Source organism: Mauremys mutica, chromosome 1 (assembly GCF_020497125.1).
Source record: "Mauremys mutica isolate MM-2020 ecotype Southern chromosome 1, ASM2049712v1, whole genome shotgun sequence".
Taxonomy (NCBI): Eukaryota; Metazoa; Chordata; order Testudines; family Geoemydidae; genus Mauremys; species Mauremys mutica.
Window position 1 is genome coordinate 322,488,708 of NC_059072.1, and position 20,927 is coordinate 322,509,634.

Here is a 20,927-nt window from a genome sequence, read left to right on the forward strand (position 1 = left end):
ATCTTATTGTATTACACCCTGTCAGACCTGTTCCAAGTTTCTGCCTGTGATTTATAGGACAATTATCTATGAAAAGCAAAATTCTGTCCATTTGTACAATAGCTGCAGTAACCTTGACTGTGAATTCTCTTTGAAGTGAGCTGGCATGCTTTTTACAGTAAATCTTTAAATTGTACATCTTTCTACTTTGATACCTGGCTATTCCATTTTGTAGTTAAATTTCTTTGTTTCTAATACAAAAGATTCACAGGTTGTATTTTTTATGGTGTCATTCTTTATCCCATTTATTTTGATGAAGGATGTACATTTAAAGTTAAATATGTTTTGGTATATAGCTAGTATTCGGATATCGGCCAGAGTCAGCACTTTGTAGACAGTTACTATGCAAGCTTCTACACCCTGTTGTGCCTGAAACACAGTTGCTGTTTCTGTAACTGAGCTGAAGATTCTCAGAGTCTTTCTTTCTTTCTTTCTTTCTTTCTTGAAGACAATGGAGTTTCTCCATATTTATACTGGAGTAAATGAGATAACATGGCCCAGACAGTTTAAATAAGTTGCCAAAGACCACACAAAATGATGTCAGAATAGAGACTAAAACTCAGAAGTACTTGGCTTCTAGTCCTATGCTCGATCTGCTAGACCATGCTGCTTCGGTCATCTTATTGTTCAGTACTTATGTTTGCTAATCTTTACCTGTATTTTCTCTTTCAAAGATCTATTTCCCCCACACTCTCAGGTTCACTATCATGGTTAAGTACATGTTTTTAGCGTGTGCCACAGTGGACACCATTTTTGCAGGTAAAACCTTCACACCACAATATGAAATCACTCTGGCTCAAATATAAGTTGCACAGTATCATTCAATGTACAATTTGCTGTTCAACCCTTTTTTGCTTTTGGGGAAATGTTATTAAATAATACAATTGTGCTTTTCTCTGCTCCATACTGTGGGCCAGATCCTCCCCCATTGGTGCTGCATGGAGATGTAGCTGGGCCTGGGTTATTGACTATGCCATAACTTGGAGTTTCCACTTTATTGATGACAGATGCAGTTGCAGCCATAGTTCCACATGAACTTACCTAATGGAGGCTGCTCAGTGGATGCTCTGAATATGCACATTCACCCGCCACCCTAGTCAAACAGCTGAACTGGCTAACGCAACTCATTCTTTTAGCTGTACTGCCCCTTATTGCTATTCTATTTGAGGACACACCACCGTGGACTTTTTCCACTGGGATCCTCATGGCCTAGTTCATATCAAAAGAAGTCAATATAAATCAATTGTGATTCTGTGATCAACTGTACTTATAAACTATATAAATCATCCATTGTATTAGTACCATGTTCCCTTTGTTCATAAATTCCCATCTCCTCTAGACTTTGGACTGTGTTCAGTAATTTTATGGGTTATGCTATGTATGCTCTCCAGGCTCCAAGCTGAGGTTTTAAAGATTTTGATTTAGCTATTTTAAGAGTTGGTTTGAAGTGAATTACAGCATCTAGCATGTATCGGGGGTAGCCGTGTTAGTCTGTATGCACAAAAACAACAAGGAGTCCTGTGGCATCTTAAAGACTAACAGATTTGTTTGGGCATAAGCTTTCATGGGTAAAAAAACTCACTTCTTCAGATGCATCTAGCATGTAGATTACATACAGTGGTTCCAATTTTTAGAGGCATGAAGGGGGCGGCGGGAGGTTATCAAATGAGCCTCCAGTTTCAGGCATAGTGAATTGCGGGCACAACTACTAAAATTTCAATGTCTACCTGATTGGCAGGCAAAATTAAGTAATTTAACATCTAAACATTAGTATCTATGCCTATAACTTCACATCCACAATTAATTGCAGGCATCTGCAAAATTGAAGACTGTTTTTAAAAATCAAGCCCTAACTTTTTTGGGATTATATTTTCTTTAACTGAATTTATGTGATGCACTGGAAGGAGGTTTAGGGCCTGTCTATATCAGTTAAACAACTTACATGGCAGAGACCATGGTGTAGACAGCAATCCTTCCATGACTATTTTGTCCAGACCAACACTTACGAAGACCTTATATCGTCATATTAAGCAGTCAGAATGCTAGAGAACCAGGGAACGCTACAGGGTCTGTCTGTGTCTAGTAGCTGACAACCAAGTTCTGTCTCTCTTCTCTACCATGGGAAACACTACTGGAATCATATCATTATGTTCATCAGGGTTGTAATTTGATCCAGTAACATGGTTACACTACCACTTGATCCCATCTACACAGGCAAAACCAAACGGATTTGGGATTATCATGTAAATTTGACAGTGTAGATCTGCCTTTACTGGCCAGGGTTTAACTTCCTCTTCAGCTAAATTGGCCTCTGAGTGAATCAATTATATCTAAACTGCATTTAGGCACATTGTAGTGTCTCATTTCCTTGATTAGCTACAGTTGTCAAGAATACTAGTCCGTACTTTTGTTTTCCATGGGAACTTCAACACTAATAGGAGTAACAGATGAATTCTCTGGTACATCTGGCTTTTCATTTATCCGAGGGGGTATAGATTGCTCACAGCTATTAATACATTATCAGGACAATGGGGTTTAGTTTGAGTATTGTAAGCATACCTCTTTTTCAGCATTCAGGTCATGTACAGTGTTGGGCACAAAATCAAAAATGAAGTCAAACAATTCCTCCAGATCAATATAATAAAGGAAAACCCATGTTAAACTGAGCATAGACATGGAGAATAGCTTCTGGGAAAGTGTGTTACCCATTAATTATGGAGAGATGGTCTTTCAACAGATAAGGTTGTGATTAGCTTTCTATTCTAAGCCTATTTTTTGACATTCCCACTACCCAAGATGGTCAAAACTAAATCAATCATCCTGAAATTTCTCATAAGTTATTTTCTTCTGCAGATTTTTTTGGGAAAGTATATACCTTGGCCCTGCCCTTCCACTGGCTCTCCCTTGTCTTGACTTCCAAGTGCTCCTGCATCACAGTGCACAGGGAACCCCTGAATTGTTGAGCTTTCCACTGCAAAGAAGGTGCACAACCTTTGTGTGACCTCCTTAGACCCTGTCTCCCTCTGCAGTAGAATTGCTACAGTTAACCATTCTGTGGAGTTCTCCACATCCATCAAGGTTGGGGCAAGATTTTCCTTGATTTGCATAAATGGTTGTAACTAATTAAGTAGCACCTAACATTGTGTTACTTTTCTGTTGGACTCTATGCTATGCAAATATTGAAACATTTGTATAGACAGAAAAACAAGCTGAGCCCACTTATTTAAAGGCCTGGAAAAGTATATGTGCCAGATTTTATTTGCAATGATATTACACTGGGAATGCCATTTCCAAAATCACCAGCGGTGCAAGTAGAATTAGTTTCTTACTGGTACACTGCACTCATGGGAAGGACACAAAGGGAGGCATGTGACCTCCGTACGTGACCTCCCACATGACTCCTCACCGCTCCCAGCCCAGAGCCCCCATGCTTTCCCGTCCCCTCCCTGTGAGCCATCCCCTGTTACCTGTGGGGGCTCTGTCCTCCTCCTGCTGTGCTGGAGACTTCTGAACCACAGGGCTCTCCAGAACTGCAGCAGCGAAAGGAGCAGAACATGGGGCTGCTGGGTGGCCCCACACCAGCAGCTCCTCCGGCGTGGCTTATACCACCCCCAGCCCTATCCTCTGGCGGGGATGCTGTACAGACCCCAGACAGGAGACGTAGCTGCATGGAAGGGCTGGAGAGGCAGGGCTAGGGGCGGTACAGCTGCGCTGGAGGAGCTGCTGGTTGGGGCCGCCCGGCGGCCCCACATTCTGCCCCTCCTGTGTCTTTCCAATACAGCATACCGGCTACAAATATCTTACTGGTACGGCATACTGGACCGGACCACCATACTTGCACCACTGAAAATTCCTCTCAGTTTTACATTCCCTGGGTTTTCATGTACAAATTAACTGAATAGATTCCTAAATAATGCAAAACCTCAAGCCAAAACAAAAAAAACCCAGATTATTTGTATTTTAATCTGATAATTTCACAATGATCATATTTACATATTACAGCACAGCCTCAATTATTTTCTGGTTAGATTTGTGTCTAATGGGTTCCCAAGATGCTAGTTGGAGACAAACATGTATGACTATACATTTAAGAAAAGACCTACTAGCTCAGAGCCCAGTCAGAGACACAGAAAAGAATTTAGATTTGCACAGAGACAGAACAGTGAAATGCTGTCAATATTTTAAGAAAGAGTTTCTACAAACCTTGTCCACTTGGCTTATGATGAACCCACTTATTAGGGATATGTGTGTTTGTAATGGGGGAGTCGGTAAAGTGAAAGACTGGGGAATCTATTCACTTATTCTCCCCCTTAAACCAAAATGCATTTTTACAAACTAAGGGGGAGAAAAAAAATCACTGGGCAAACAAATGTAGGAAGCTGGAAAGGGCTAAAAATGGCTTTATACTGCATAATTCATTTATATATGCATAGTGAATGAATCAGTTAAGCAATTTGGCAGCAGATGTGTTGCATCAAGTAGGCACTATTCAGGTTGCTAATGGCAGTAAATTCTGTGTTTCAGTTTGAAGGAATGTGTACATTGTTCCTGAAAACTATACTGAGTGTTTGGACAGCATAACGTAGAGGATGATCTATATAACTGGAAGTGGGGATAGGAGGTGAAGACTTTGTATCCTCCCCTGTAAACCTAGCTGCAATCTAGCTAATTGCCTCCTCTGTCTGCAGTCTAGTTTATTCCAAGGGCAAAACAACTCTTCAAAAGTATTCTGCCCAAAACCCTTCATGGGGCTCTTAGGTTCTCCAAGAGCCTTTTGCAGCACATAATGAGGCAGAGGGAGAAAGTGAAAACCTGCCTCTTAGTCAGTATACTTACAGTAGTGTGTGGGGGGAGAAAAAGGCATAGCTCTGTTTCTGCCCTCCATGTGCTTGCAAGTACTGTAATGCACAGGGTCATTTATAATTAGAAACATGACTCACTTAGAGCTAGGAACTGCAGCTTGTCCTCAGAGGAAACGACTTTTTCATGCCCTTCAGTTCAATTCCTCTCCATATTAATGTCACTCTCCTCTCTCATTTCTTTTTCTTCTTTCAGGACCCCAGAGCTGATGTTGAAAAGTGGCTGCTAACAGACCAGAGAGCTAAGACAGGGCAGACTTTGGTTCCAACATTGTCTCAGCTTCCTGTAAAAAGAAAGAAAACAGAAACAACATCTTTCACATTCTCACTCTCTCTCCACAAAATGGACAAAAATCAGTTACAGAAGAAAATGGTGTGAATTCAGTTAAAGTTGCAGAAAGAAACCAAGTTCTCTGTGCTTGCCAAGTGCCATTGTTGCTGAAAATGAGACAAGCAAGCGTGCTGAACAACTGAGAGCAGGAGGTTTGTCAAGGAATCTGGATAAAGAGCAGTCAGTCAGAAGCACAGCCACATTTCAGAGATAAGGGATGGAGTGAACAGTGAGTGGGCTTTCATAAGATTGGGCTTTCTGGAGTACATTTAAAAAGAAAGAGACGACAACACTCAAGCAGAGAAGATAACAAAATAATTTGTTTAATTTATAAATTCAATGTCTGCTTCATGTTCTTAGCAGGAAAAAATCACATGAAAAAAGAGGATGAAGACCAAGGATAAGATCAGGTAAATGGGTTAACCATTGTGAAATACTTTGATTAGAATAAGGTGACTATCAAAGCTCCTGATGTTGCTCATGTTCTCATTGGCTTCAAGTGGGAGCAAGATTGCTGGAAATGGACTTGGAGTTTATCAAAAGGTGCAGTTCATAAAGGTAAAATGAAGTGCTTAAAATTAAACAATAATGTTGAAGGGCCATATTGTGATCTCTTTATTCATGTTGGTTAGTAGTTACTTATGTGAGTACTTCCACTGAAATCAATGGCATACCTTATGTGAGTAGCTGCTCACCACTATGAGTAATAGAATCACAATCTGACCTTAAGTTCTCAAGTTACTTACAGAATCCACATTTAGCTTAAGCATTTAGACAAATGTATTTGAAAATAAAGACGATGAAAATAATTTTGCTGCTTCACTTACTGCACCTGGCAAGGCCTGAATTCAATGTTCTGTTTCCCTGGCTACCTGCTAAAGCAGGGGTGGGCAAACTTTTTGGCCCGAGGACCACATCTGGGAATAGAAATTGTATGGTGGGCCATGAATGCTCAGAAAATTAGGGTTGGAGTGCGGAAGAGGGTGAGGGCTCTTATTGGGGGTGTGGGCTCCAGGGTGGGGCCAGAAATGAGTTCAGGGTGCAGGAGGAGGCTCTGGGCTGGGGCGGAGGAGTGTGGGGGGATGAGGGCTCCGGCTGGGGGTGCGGAGTCTGGGGTGGGGCTGGAGATGAGGAGTTTGGGGTGTAGGAGGGTGCTCTGGGCTGGTACGAAGGGGTTCAGAGGGTGGGAGGGGGATCAGGGCTGGGGCGGGGAGTTGGGGAGTGGGAAGTGGTGCAGGGTCCGGCTGGGGGTGCGGGCTTTGGGGTAGGACTGGGGATGAGAAGTTTGGGGTGCAGGAGGGTGCTCTGGGCTGAGATTGAAGGCTTTGGAGGGTGGGAGGGGTATCGGGGCTGGGGCAGGGGGTTGGGGCATGGGGAGAGGCTCAGGGGTTCAGGCTCCAGGTGGGGCTTACCTCAAGTGGCTCCTGGAAACAGCAGCCATGTCCCCACTCTGGCTCCTACATGGAACCATGGCTAGGCGGCTCTGCGTGCTGCCCTGCCCGCAGGCGCCACCCCTGCAGCTCCCATTGGCTACAGTTCCTGGCCAATGGGACCTGCAGGGGCGGTGCTCCAGGTGAGGGCAGCGTGCAGACGGGAGCCCCCTGGCTGCCCATACACATAGGAGTGGGGCCATGGCTGCAGCTTCCGGAAGCAACATGGAATGGCCCCCGACCCTGCTCCCTGGCTGGAGTGGCGGAGTGGGGCTATGCTGCTGCTTTTGGGAGATACGTGGAGCGGCCCCCGACCCTGCTCCCCGGCTGGAGTGCCAGAGTGGGACAAGTCCCAGACCCCGCTCCCCAGCGGGAGCTCGAGGGCCAGGATCCAGCCCACAGTCCATAGTTTGCCCACCCCTGAGCTAAAGAGTAACTTCCTTATGGATAGAGCATCTAAACGAGGCTTTTGAGACCACAGCTGTTAATTTAATATTTACTTGGCCTGTGAGATGTTATTTGAAATGTTCTTGCTGTCTGTGGGTGGAATTCACCCCTTGATGGTAGGCCCATGCAAGGCCCTTCTTCCCTCTGCTCTGTGGAATCCCCTTGATGTACATGTGCAGTGTGATTCAAGCAGATGGATGTGCAGGATCTACAGAGCAGCCACTGCACATTCTGTCCACTCGAGTGGTGAACTCTGCACTGACATGGAATATGCCATTGCAGAGAGGAAAAGTAAAAGTTGGTCAGGGTCCTCTGCATGGGAGTGTAGATGAGGCTGGGTCATTATTTGAGCCCAGGCTGAAATGGTGGCCATGGAGGGGCTGATCTGAAGCCTTGTAGCCTACCGTGGGGTTATGTGGGTTGATGTCCTCTCCAAACTCCACACAGGCAAATCACACAGACTTGATTATGCTGGCTTTATGCATGACTTGAGAATTCTACCCTAAAAACAAGTTATTTGATTTCTCAATTAATCATGGATCAGAAGGAGTGAGAGATGTTTCTTATTAATGTTGTGGTTAGTCTGATTTTATTTTGTTCCTAGTTTTATATTTCAGTATTAATTTTTTTATACTTCATTTTTTGTTTGCGTATGTATTTTGTCACAGTTAATTATGGTTATTTGTTGTTTCCTTTTGAACTCTGTAAAACTTCAGTGGAAATTATATATTCTTTCGTATTAAGTGATTAAGTCAAAATCAAAAATTGTCTATCCCTCATTAATCTGATCTGCAAGAAATAGAGAACAAAGCCTTTCAAATGCAAAGCTTGTACAGCTAGAAATATCCCCAGCCTTCTAAACTGACACCAAGGGCTGAAATAGAGCCACATCTCCCAGGCCCCACAATTCCCTGTCCTGAACAGCATCCCTAGGGCAGGAGTTTATCCCTCCATATGACCTTAAGAGAGGGAGAGATATACAAGTTTTGGCCATCCGTAGGTAATTTTAAAAATCAAATAAGAGGTGTTTTCTCCACCCTAGAGCCTAGAAAGAGTGGTGGTGTGGGGGCCTTTTTTTCTTGGTTGTTGCAGTGTGGTGAAGCTCTCTAAACTTTCTTCTGCCTCCAATTACTGTTATATGTAGAGTCTCAGGTAAAATGAAGGAAAGAAAATGGATATCAGTGTTCAAACATTTGTGAATCCAAAGAAAGGAAGAAAAAGAAAGAAAGAGGAAAGTTATCTTTTATCTTTGACATTTAAGACTAACAGATTGATGTCAGAGGTCACTGGGTTGTCTGAACAATGTTGTGCATTCTGTGGTTTGGCTGTGGAGCAGGGGTTACTTTTGCACATGCAGGCTGGTTATGCAGAGAAAAGGATATCTGAGACAGTGCAGCAGTGGTCGGCAAACTACGGCCCACGGGCCGGATCTGGCCCACCAGCCATTTTAAATAGGCTCTTGAGCTCCTGCTGGGAAGCTGAGTCTGGGGCTTGCCCTGTTCCAACGCTCCAGCCGGGGAGCAGGATCGGGGACCGCTCCATGCATCTCCCAGAAGCAGAGGCATGGCCCCACTCCAACCAGGGAGCAGGGTTGGGGGCTGCTCCACACTGCTTCTGGAAGCAGCTACATGGTCTTGTTCCAGCTCCTGCGTGCAGGGGCAGCCAGGGGACTCCACTCTGCATGCTGTCCCTGCCCCAAGTGCCACCCCCTCAGCTCCGATTGGCCAGGAACTGCAGCCAATGGGAGCTGCAGGGGCAGCATCTGCGGATGGGACAGCGGGCAGAGCCACCTGGCTGCGGCTCTGTGTAGGAGCCAGAGACAGGCCAAGTCAACTGCTTCCAGAAGCAGTGTGGAGCAGCCCCCAACCCTGCTCCCCAACTGGAGTGGAGCCATGCCGCTTGAGGTAAGCACCGCCCGGAGCCTGGCATCCCTGAGCCTCTGCCCCAGTACTGATCCCCCTCCCGCCCTCCAAACCCCTTGGTCCCAGCCTGGAGCACCCTCCTAAACCCCAATCTCCTCATCCCCCACCCCCGCACCCTACTGCCCTGCCCCAGCCCAGAGCACCTCCCACACCCTGAACTCCTCATTTCTGGCCCTACCCTGGAGCCTGCACCCCCAACCAGAGCCCTCACCCCCTTCCGCACCCCAACCCCAATTTTCTGAGCATTCATGGCCCACCATACAATTTCCATTCTCAGATGTGGCCCTCAGGCCAAAAATGTTTGCCTACCGCTGCACTACAGACATCCTGGGCCACAGCATAAGCACTTATTTTGATTCAGTGTCAAAAGGTATTGATTTTAGTCCCCTTTCTCTAGTTCACGGTGGTTAATTGGCTTAGAGCCTCTACAGTGAAAAGAGGTCACCTCTTCATTTTTCAGAGAGGATTTAATTTCCCTTGGATAAGTCTTTTTTACATGATGAGAGTGTGACCTAGCTGCAGTGTCTCCCAGGTTTCCTTTGGCTTGAGGAGTAGGTTTCATACTCATTAGTGCTTGTTTTTCAGTCTGAAAGGTGACTTTTTTCATGCTAAAGACAGGGCACATGCTTCACTTTTGCATGCAGAGTAAATGACTCAATTTATATTGCTTGAGAGCAGATTTTTGCATCACATATTATCATGTTGTCAATAATTTTTAATTCTGTACTTCAGCCTGAAGTACACAATGGACACTAATACATTTTTAAATTAGGGACCTTGTACCACTGAGATAATTGATATTACTGGTTATTTATCATATAATGAATGCCATTCTTCCTGCTCCTTGCAGGTTCTGTGCAGTTTATGCTTTTATGTACATTTATGTTTAAAAGAACTTCCATTAGACTATTTTTGCATTTTTCAGGATTCCCACTGGAGTCTCTTTCCTTTTTTTAGTCTACTATTAAGCAATTTTAATTGCTGCAAAAAATTTAAAAAAAGTCAATCTTAAAGATTTTGGTACAGTATTTTACCAGATCTTCTACTTCAATAAAGTATGGCTTTATCAGGCAGCAACTGAAACAGTATCTATATGTTCATAATTACAATTATGTGTCGCTATTCAAACCTGTGTATGGCATATAATGCCCCAATCCTGCACTGCTCAGGACAGATAGACACCCCCCCTCACCTGCACCCACATGGAACCCCTCTGATGACCTTGGGACTTTGCATGGACATAGGGGGTTCCTAGTGTGGAACATTTTGAAGGATTAGGACCTATATCTATATTTAAATGTCTAAATCAGCACTTAGGCACCTACAAGTTCTAGATGTACTTGGTGGAAAGGAGGGATGATTTCATGGTTAATGCACTGGAGTGGGACTCAGGAAATCTGGGTTAAATTTCTGGCTCTGGTACAGACTTCCTGTGTGCCTTCCCAATCTTGTCCTATCTTGAATGTAATCGCTTTAGCTTGGCCTATCTTTGACTCTGTATTTGTACAGTGCCTAAAACAATGAAGCTCTAGTGTCAATTGGGGTCTCTAGGACAGAGGTGGGGCAAACTATGGCCCGTGGGACCGTCCTGGCCCGGGAGGCTCGCCCCCAGCCCCTCCCCTGCTGTCCCTCCTCCCGCACCCCCACAGCCTCAGCTCGCTCTCTCCACCGCCAGCGCAATGCTCTGGGCAGTGGGGCTGTGAGCTCCTGGGGCAGCACAGCTGCAGAGCCCAGCCTGACCCTCTGTGCTACATGGTGGCGGCGGCGATGGTGTGGCCTGGCTCCAGCTGGGTGGCGCGGCTGTAGTGCCACCAGATACTGGTGCTCCAGGCAGCGCGGTAAGGGGGCAGGAATAGAGTTGGATAGAGGGCAGGGGAGTTTGGGCTGGTGGTCAGGGGACGGGGGTGTGGATAGGGGGTGGTTGGGAGGAACAGGGGGTTGAATGGGGGCAGGGATCTGGGGGGGGCAGTCAGGAAGGAGGGGGGGTTGGCTGGGGCGGCAGGGGGCAGTCAGGGCAGGGGGTCCAGGGGCAGTCAGGGGACAGGGAGCGGGGGGATGTGGCTGGGGCAGGGGTCCCGGGGGGGGCCATCAGGGAAGGGGGGGTTGGATGGGGCAGGAGTCCTGTGGGGGGTAGATAGGAGGTGGGGGCCGGGCCACGACCCCCTCCCCTAACCGGCCCTCCATACAATTTACAAAACCCGATGCGGCCCTCAGGCCAAAAAGTTTGCCCACTCCTGCTCTAGGAGATAATGCAATACATATAATAATAATAATAATAATAAGTAGAGATTTCAAGACTAATTTTAGGCTTTCAACTCTTAAAGCTGTCCCTACATTGTATATATTTGGTACTATCAAGTTATATTTAGTGTGGTGGGGTCCCAGTTCCAAACGCCCCTTCACAAACCATCAGAGGCTCCTCTACTTAAATAAAAGAATCAAATAAAAGAAACTTCCTTCTCAGAAGGGCCTCATTTATTAGTCTTAGGGCTTGTCTTCACTGCAGTGTTAGCTTGAGGTATAGTTCAAGCATTGCCTCTAACCTGACTCCCATCCGCATACAAAAATCTCTAGCTCGAGTTATGTAGTGCCTAAACTCAAGCTAGCTGGCCTATAAGGGGTGTGGTTTGAAGCCTGAGTGCTGCTGTCACTCGAACTAGTAATACAGTGAGGATGCTGCTACAGGATACTTAAAACTCTTCAAGAGCCTTATCTTCATTGCTAAAAAAGGTGTATTTTTTACATTGGGGTAATTGACATACACGAGCTGTCCTGAGGTAAAAACTTAATAAAGGCTCAGGCCTTTAGTTTTACCATGAGGTAAACAGCTCTTTGCTCCTGGTGTTGACTTTGGTGAGTCTGAGGGGCCACACTGGAGAGCTGCACATACCTCATGCCCAATAAAGTAGTGCTGCAGGCACATGTGTTTAGCACTAGGATTTCTGGAGCTTTATCCCAGGGTTCTTTGCACCTCACCAACTGGAGATGCTCTATGTATTGGTGTGTAGTGTATTATGGGAGAACTTGTCTGTCCTTGCTGGACGGCAAGTGGTTTTAGCTCGCCACATTTAGCGGAGGCTTTTCTGGCTCTGCACATTCCTCACAGCCCTAGGGAACAAGCCATGGATTTGTTGGATGAGCTGATCCATGGGTGAACTTTTTATGCAATGGAATAGATGTTCAGTGAGACTCCGGGTGGCATTTCAGGAGCAGTTTCTGAAACATGGAAGGTGGCGGGACTTGTAGGGCGATTCATGGCAGACTGGACAGACATGGTACTTGCTGCAATTGCCATACATTCTGCTTCTGGTGCAGGAGAAGATCGAACTCGCACAGTGTGGTGGGAACCACATTGTCATAGATATCTGGCATGACCAGCAATGGCTCTAGAACTTCCACATGAGGAAGCAGATCTTCAGGGAGTTGTGTGAGGAGCTTGCCCTGACTCTCTAGTGCCACAATGCTCAACTTAGGGAGGCCGTACTAGTACGAAAGCAAGTTACAGTTGCTCTCTGGAGGCCGTTGCAAACCAATTTATTGTTGGGAAGTTAACTATCAGGGTTGTGGTAGTGGAGGTTTGTGAGGTGATTAATCCTGTGAAATAATAGCTGGCTTTAAAAGAATGGGGTTCCCCTACTGGACTGTGGCCATTTTGATGGCACAGGTACCCATAATTTGCCCACCAGAAGGAGCAAGCAAATATGTCTACAGCAAAGGGTTCGAATCCCTGCTTTTCAGGCCTGGGTTGACCACTGAAGTAAATTCATGAACACCAATACGGGAAGTACGAAAAGGTGCATGATGCCAAGGTGCTGAGGAGATCTGACATTTACATGCTGGGATAAAGAGGGACCTTATTCCTTCTTAATGTTGTTATCAAGAAGGTGTTGGTGCCCATTACTTATTTTGGGAGACCCCTCCTACGCACTTCTGCCATGGCTCATGAAACCATACCCTGACATCAGAGGACCAGCCACAGGAAGTTTCATTGTGGGATGGTGGTGGATTGCGCATTTCACAAGCTGAAGGCAAGATGGCACTTGCCTACAAAACCATTTGGATTTCAGTGTGGCTGACTGCAGCCATATGATTTTGGCCTGTTGCACTCTGCAAGGCTAAAGGTGAGTATGTTTGCATGGTGTGGATTCAAGACACTACTGGTTTGCAGACCCAGTATCGGCTACCAGCAAGTGCACTGATCACTTGCGCTGGGTCCAGGCAGGCAAGGGAAGTGAGTGATGCTTTGTGTGCCTGCATCCTTGCACCACAAGTTGGTGTGAACGAGCTATGATGCTGTAATGGGGGCCTGTAATGAGGTGATGATTTTAACAGTTTTGATCAACCTGTAATCAATTTTTACTGCTGTATTATACAACTGTCAACTTGTTACAGGTTTTATGCAACTGTAGGTTTTGAGAGTTTCATGTGATGTGTGAGATTTTGCAACTTAATTAAAACTTTATGACACAACTTCCTAGGTCCACCTTCCTTTACAAGAACCCACACAGCAATCTGTTGTACAACCAAACCAATTTATTAACCAAACAACGGAATAAAAAAAAAGTTAAACCATTACAGGCGTAACAGCTTCCTCTTCATAAGTAGGAAGTAACAAGTGTGCAGTGTGAAGAGAAGTGTACGCGTGTTTGTGCAAAACATTCAAAACCAGAGTAAAACAATGAAATTGTATGAACCCCAAACTCCAAGCCTCACAAGTCAATCTCACTGGTAGTGGAAGCAGCTGTCTGTAGATCTCCTCCTATTCTCCTTCCCTCTGGCAGAATGTGTTGCCTGGTTTGCATGTGGCTGCAAAAGGTTGTATGGGGCTGTAGGTTGCATGGGGATGGAGAGCACAGGGTACATTTGTCCACTCCAGTTCATAGAGTTGTCAATGGCTCAACCAACCCTAGAGTTTTCCAGTTCCTGCACTGGCTGCAGGATGTGATACCATGGAGGAGATTCTATGGGCATTGGTGAAGCTGTCAAAGGGTGCAGCTGTGGAGCTGGTACTGGAGCTGGCAGCTGCACCTTGTTGGTCACCAAGTTGATCAGCCTTTCTATGAGCAGATGGTCCTGTCCTCTATTCCTCTGCTCTTCCTTGAGGAGTTTGTTGAGCAGTCTCTCCTCCCTCTGCATGTCCTGCTCCTCTTTCACACTCTGGAGCTCCAGGTACTCTTCACTTGTGCAGACCACATCACCAAACATCGCATCCTTGTCCCTCTTGTGTTTCCCCTGCTTCTGGACAGTCCTGTTGTTGTGTATTTGGTTGTCATGGGTTTTGTTACTATGGCAACTGAGTTAGACTATTAAGGGATAGCTCAGCCGGTTTCAACTGGCTGAGTGAGCTCTCTGTGTCTGTAAATAAAATGGAGGTTTTGGTTAGCTGTCTGCTCTCTGGCCTCAAGTGATTGCTTCCTACACCGGCTGCCCCTAGGACATAACACTGGCGACGAGGGTGGGATCCTGGTGCTGCTCCAGTAACAGAAGGAAGTAGAAGTCAAGGTAAAGACCAAACAAAGAAAAAAAGCTGCTTGTTTGCACTGACTGTGAAAGTGAAACTAAAAATCATGGCTACTCTGACCAGGCCCCTGGAGCCTTTTGATGAGAATACAGAGCAGTGGCATGTGTATACTGAGCGTTTTGAGCTTTTTGGTATTGCAAATGACATTACAGAAGCGAAGAAGGTGCCAATATTCTTAACTGTTGTAGGGGCTAAAACCTACTCTCTGCTACGCAGCTTACTACACCCTGTTAAGCCTGAGACTAAATCTTACAGTGACATTGTGGAAATCCTGGGGTCTCATTTCTCCCCAAAACCACTGGTAATTGCTGAAAGATATAGGTTCCACAAAAGAGACCAAAAGGAAGATGAAACAGTTGTACAATTTGTAGCCATTTTAAAAAAGCTAGCAGAACACTGTGAATTTAAAGAGATGTTAAATGATGCCCTGCATGACAGGTTAGTGTGTGGCCTCTGCAGTGAAGCTATACGGAAGCGCCTACTGACAGAGGCTCAGCTTACATTACAGAAGGCTGTTGATATTGCTGTCTCCATGGAACTGGCTACAAGGGAGGCACAATACATCGGTGCACCCCCTAGGGTGCAAAAAGTGTCACAAGAACCGACCCACAAAACTGTGCAGAGTCAAGAATGTTACCGCTCTGGTAAGCCAGGACACCAGGCATCAGAATGCTGGTGTAAGGACCTGGTGTGTCGACACTGTGGCAAAAAGGGACACATTGAGTGTGCCTGTAAACAAAAGAAAAAGAGGCCTGTGGTCTGGCCGACAAAAAGAGGAACCTTGCATACCCTAGAGCAGACCCAGGATGATAAAGGTGACACCGCCTCACAAGAGGAAGTGCCACTGCATGTTTTGTCTTTGGCAGCGGGCTCACATGAATACTGGGTAACCCCCTTATTGGAGGGCAAACCTATACGCATGGAACTAGACACCGGTGCAGCTGTCTCGCTGGTTCCTGAGACTGTGTATAAGGAAAAGCTACAGCATCTTCCGCTTAAGGCAACAAAAACTGTTCTGAAGACGTATACAGGTGAAGCTGTGCCCATGTTGGGCACTATTGATGTTAAGGTGGAGCTCAATGGACGGGCGGCTAAATTGCCACTGTTTGTGGTGAGAGGTAACTACCCAGCCTTAATGGGTAGGTCTTGGCTTGGGAAGATTCAGCTGAACTGGGCAGAAGTGCACCGGATGACTAAAGAAGAAACCAGTCTAACCCCTATACTAAGGAAACATGCTGCTGTTTTTGGAGATGATTTGGGAAGTATGAAGGGAATCACTGTGACATTGAACATTAAACCTGGCAGTCCACCAAAATATCTGAAAGCCCGAACTGTGCCATATGCCATCAGGCCAAAAGTTGAAGCAGACCTGGAGCGCCTGGTCACCAATGGAGTCCTAATACCAGTTACCCATAGCTCATGGGCCACTCCTATCGTTCCAATAGTGAAGAAAGATGGCTCTCTCCGGATTTGCGGTGATTTTAAAGTCACTGTCAACCCAGTGTTGTGTGCAGAGCAATACCCGCTTCCCCGCATCGATGACCTCTTCGCAGGCCTGGCTGGGGGACAAAAGTTCAGTAAGATTGATCTGAGTCAAGCATATTTACAGATGCACGTCGATGAAAAGTCCCAAGAGCTGTTGACTATTGTGACTCATAAGGGGCTTTATCGATACTGTCGCCTACCCTTCGGAATCACATCGGCTCCCGCCCTGTTCCAGAGGGCTATGGACCAGATCTTGTGTGGCTTGTCAGGAGTTCAGTGCTATCTGGATGATATCCTGGTCACTGGAAGAAATGAAGAGGATCACTTAAAGAATTTAGAGGCTACCCTACAAAGACTGGAAGAGTATGGCCTACGAGTTCGCAAAGACAAGTGTGAATTCTTCAAGCCCTCTGTTGAATATTTGGGACACATCATCGATTCTGCAGGTCTTCATAAGGCCCCTGCAAAAGTTAAAGCTATTGTGGAGGCTCCCCCACCTCGAAATGTAAGCCAGCTACGCTCATTTCTAGGACTACTGAACTATTATGGAAAGTTCATCTCACAGTTAGCCACACTGCTAAAACCACTTCATGAGCTCCTTGGGCAGAACAAGGCCTGGAAGTGGACTGAAGCCTGTGATGTTGCATTTAACAAAGCTAAGGATGCATTGTTAAATTCTGAAGTTCTAACGCACTTTGATCCATCCTTACCCCTGCAATTGGCCTGCGATGCTTCCCCTTATGGAGTGGGAGCGGTCGTGTCACACATTATGCCTTCGGGAGAAGAAAGACCTATTGCTTTTGCTTCACGCACTCTAAGCAAAGCAGAAACTAACTACGCCCAAATCGAACGTGAGGCATTAGGAATTGTTTTTGGAATTAGGAAGTTTCATCATTACCTGTTTGGGCGAAAGTTTACTCTTCTTACAGACCATCGACCTCTGACATCAATTTTTGGACCCTACACAGGCATTCCCCCATTAGCTGCTAGTCGTATGTAACGTTGGGCATTGATACTTTCTGCACACACATATGAAATCAAATATCGGAAATCCACTCTGCACGGCAATGCAGATGGCCTCTCAAGGTTGCCTTTACCGGTCAAACATCAAGATAGTGCCCAAAAGGAAATCTTCTACTTTGAACAGGTAGAGAATACACCCATGACTGCTACTCAGATAAAGAAGGCAACCCGCGTTGACCCAGTATTATCCCAAGTTATGGACCTGGTGATGCATGGAAAATCTCGACAAACCTCTCCGGTCTCACCCGACCTTGTTCCCTACATGTCCAGGCGGACGGAGTTATCGGTCCAATCTGGTTGTTTGTTGTGGGGGAGGCGTGTCATTATTCCACCACCCCTGAGATCACAGATGTTAGAACAGCTACATTCCGGTCACTGTGGAATAGTGCGCATGAAGGAAATTGCACGAAGCTATTTTTGGTGGCCTAGATTGGACAGTGCTATTGAAGAGAAGGCAAAAGCTTGTATGTCATGTCAGGGTGTAAGAAATGCACCCCAGTTGGCACCCCTACACCCATGGGACTGGCCTGAAAACCCGTGGCAATGTATTCACGTTGACTTTGCGTGCCCCCTTGAAGGAAGCATGTTCTTGGTGGCAGTAGATGCCCATTCTAAATGGCCAGAAGTCTCTATAATGCAGTCCACTACTGCAGAGAGTACTATTCAAAAACTACGAGGACTCTTTAGTCGTTTTGGTCTGCCAGAACAACTTGTGAGCGACAACGGACCGCAGTTCGTCTCTCAGGAGTTTCAAAATGTTATGAAGGCAAATGGGATACACCACATCACGTCAGCACCATATCATCCGTCCACCAACGGATTAGCTGAAAGATTTGTGCAGACAATGAAAAACGCTTTGAAATCAGCAAAGGGACAACACTCCATTCAAAAGCGTCTGGATACCTTCTTACTTTCCTATAGAAACACACCTCATGCTACGACCCAGGCTTCCCCAGCCTTTCTAATGATGGGACGACAGCTGCGCACTTGCTTTGATCTGCTGAAACCTTCTGAACCCAGACAAACTGTGCAACATCAGCAGCAATATCAAGTCATCAGACGGGCACCCAGAGCAAAAGACCGAACCTTTAGCCCAGGACAGCCAGTTTTGGCTCGGAATTATACTTCCAGAGCTAAATGGGTCCCGGCCACAGTCATCACTCAAACAGGACCTGTTTCCTATACAGTCCGGACTGCAGAGAATCTTACCTGGCGGCGACATGTAGATCAGCTGTTGCCAGGTCATGCCAGTCTTCAGGACCCATCTGCAGTTGAGGGGTCTGACTTCACCCCTCCTGTTCCTGACTGTTCTCCTCCATTACCGCCGGCAGCTGAGATACCCCTTTGCCCAGCACGAGCTGATACCACCTCCTCACCTATTCGTGCTGCGGACCCTGAGCCCCTAGTACTTTCGGGTGCAACAACACCAGAAGTTCGCCGTAATCCACCTAGAGACAGAAGGCCTCCTCATCGGCTGGATCTTTAGTTAGGGCGAACCCACGGTTATGGGGCAAAATAATCCCCAGGGTTTAGCCGGGAATGGAGGCAGTCTACCCTCCTTCTCTAGTTTAGTGTGTGTTTTATTTAGGGGATGTTTTTATTAGGGGGGGAGGAATATGTTGTGTATTTGGTTGTCATGGGTTTTGTTACTATGGCAACTGAGTTAGACTATTAAGGGATAGCTTAGCCGGTTTCAACCGGCTGAGTGAGCTCTCTGTGTCTGTAAATAAAATGGAGGTTTTGGTTAGCTGTCTGCTCTCTGGCCTCAAGTGATTGCTTCCTACACCGGCTGCCCCTAGGACATAACACCTGTACTCCAGAGTTCTGGCTCAGAAGGTTGGTCCATCTAAGGTGAAAATGCTTGCCACGATAATGAAGGAGCATATTTTTTCTTTGTCATTGTGGCATGGGGAGGAAGGGGAGGAAATAATCCCCCAGATTTTACGTTCTGCATCAACATAAAGCCAGATTGCAACTTTTTATTATTTTGGAGTGCTTCTCTTATTTCTTTATGCATTGTCTTGTTCATAACCTCCTGCTAACATAGTCAGTCCATGGATTCACTGTGGTACAAGAACAAGAAGAAAGTAGGTTATGAAAATGTTATGGATTTCATTGTGACGGGATCCCCAAGGTACAACCTGGGACTGTGGGACCGCTGTGCCCCCTTAACTCACTGATCCGGGTTGTCTCTAACAATGCCTTACTGGTGACAAGCAGCAAACCCCTCCAGGTGCTGTTACCACCCGGTACAACTGCATTTGGAACGCCACACCCAGCTAGATTGCATGAATGATCCCAGAGCCACTCATGAATCACATAGAGAAAGGCACTAGCCAAATCCCACCCCCAGCATCCAGCCTTGTACCTCAGGAATATATCATCTTGCACTGCTCAAGATCCTTTCTTGAGCAATGCAATTTTATTTATTGGTTCACCACTTCATCAATGGAAAGTGGACATACACCACCTTTTGTAACCTGAGCATATTTACCAAGCACTTCAGTCAAACTAACTGGTAAGGACAAACATTAAAATAAGTGTATTGATTATAAACAGTTTTTAAGTGATTATAAGTGATAGGCAAAAAGTCAGAGTAGTTACCAAAAGAAAATAAAAGATAAAACGCAGTCTAAATTCTCAACCTTATTAGACTAAGCAATATCTGGACTAAGCAGTTTTTCTTGCCCCACTGGATACTGCAGGTTAGGTACAGTCTTTCATACACAGGCTCTCCCTGTTAGCCTTGAGACCACTCTCCTCAGCTCCAGTGTTCTCGTTGCCTTCAGCGTAGGTGGGGGAAGAGACAGGACAAACCATGGAGCCTCTGTCCTCTATTTTACATCCTCATTCCATGTGCTTAGAGAAAACAAGTCCAGATATGTCTGGTGGGCATTGCTGAGTCACCAGGCAAGGCTGAACAATTCACCTGGTATGGCCTTATGCAAATGAGTCATTGAACTGTAATTTGCTGGACAATGGCTGCTGATGGTTGTTCAACATGAGCATTGGTTATCTCCCTTGTTTTTTCTGGGAAGCTAATATCTGGACGGTTTCCTAACTCACAGCATATTTTAGTGACAACCAAGAACACAGTCTTATAACTTCGTATGCACTAATGATATACATATTTAGATAGAACCATGTCTTTTAATAGATCATAGCCTTTCCCATAATACCTTACATGGCATGCTTTATATGAAATATTACAATAATATAATACAGATAATACAAATGATGAATATGGGGGTTACAGGGTGTTCCCACAAGGTATAGAGTGTCACATCCACCCTCAGTTGAAGCAAAACACACTCTATTGCATGTACCATCCTCCCTAATGATAGTTTTGTTGAGCATAACCTGTAAATCCCTCTCTTAAAAGCACATTTTTCATCATGACAATAACAAATATGGCAGGTAACGCTTACCAGGCTTCAGTTCAGATACTGACCCTGTGCTGCATACTCTCCAGGCTGTTCCCCAGGTCCAGCTGCAAAAATAGACCCTGAATGTCCACAAGCCCTACTGGCCGAACTCTGCTGTCTGTTCCTGGGACTGAGACTGCCATGGTCTCGTCTGCTGTTACCCCCCAAACCCGTCTTACACCAGGCTGAAAACAAGGCCATCCGAGTTCAGGAGCATGCCAGAGGTGATGGTAGGCTTTGTGCTTGGGGCAGTGGAAACCCTGGTCAAGCTCCTCATAGCAGCGATGAATGCTAACATTGCCAAACCTGCCATTTCCATCCTTGGCCTTGTGGGATAGCTGCTTCATCTGCTCCCTGTACTACCCACCAGTCTGGTGGATGCCCACATATCTCAGTCTCTTTGAGATGGTCTCATAGAGATGTATATTTTTGGAGCTCATTTTAT

At 45.8% G+C, this 20,927-nt stretch overlaps 1 protein-coding gene across 1 annotated transcript in view; it reads left to right on the forward strand.

The window, feature by feature from the left end:
• SACS (sacsin molecular chaperone) overlaps positions 1 to 20,927 on the forward strand; it is a 237,851-nt gene that overhangs the window by 126,685 nt on the left and 90,239 nt on the right. The window contains exons 6-7 of the mRNA XM_045017418.1: positions 5,095 to 5,458; positions 5,590 to 5,639. Of these exons, the coding sequence (XP_044873353.1) occupies positions 5,617 to 5,639 (23 nt within the window). The 5' untranslated portion in view covers positions 5,095 to 5,458; positions 5,590 to 5,616. The remainder of the gene's footprint in view (positions 1 to 5,094; positions 5,459 to 5,589; positions 5,640 to 20,927) is intronic.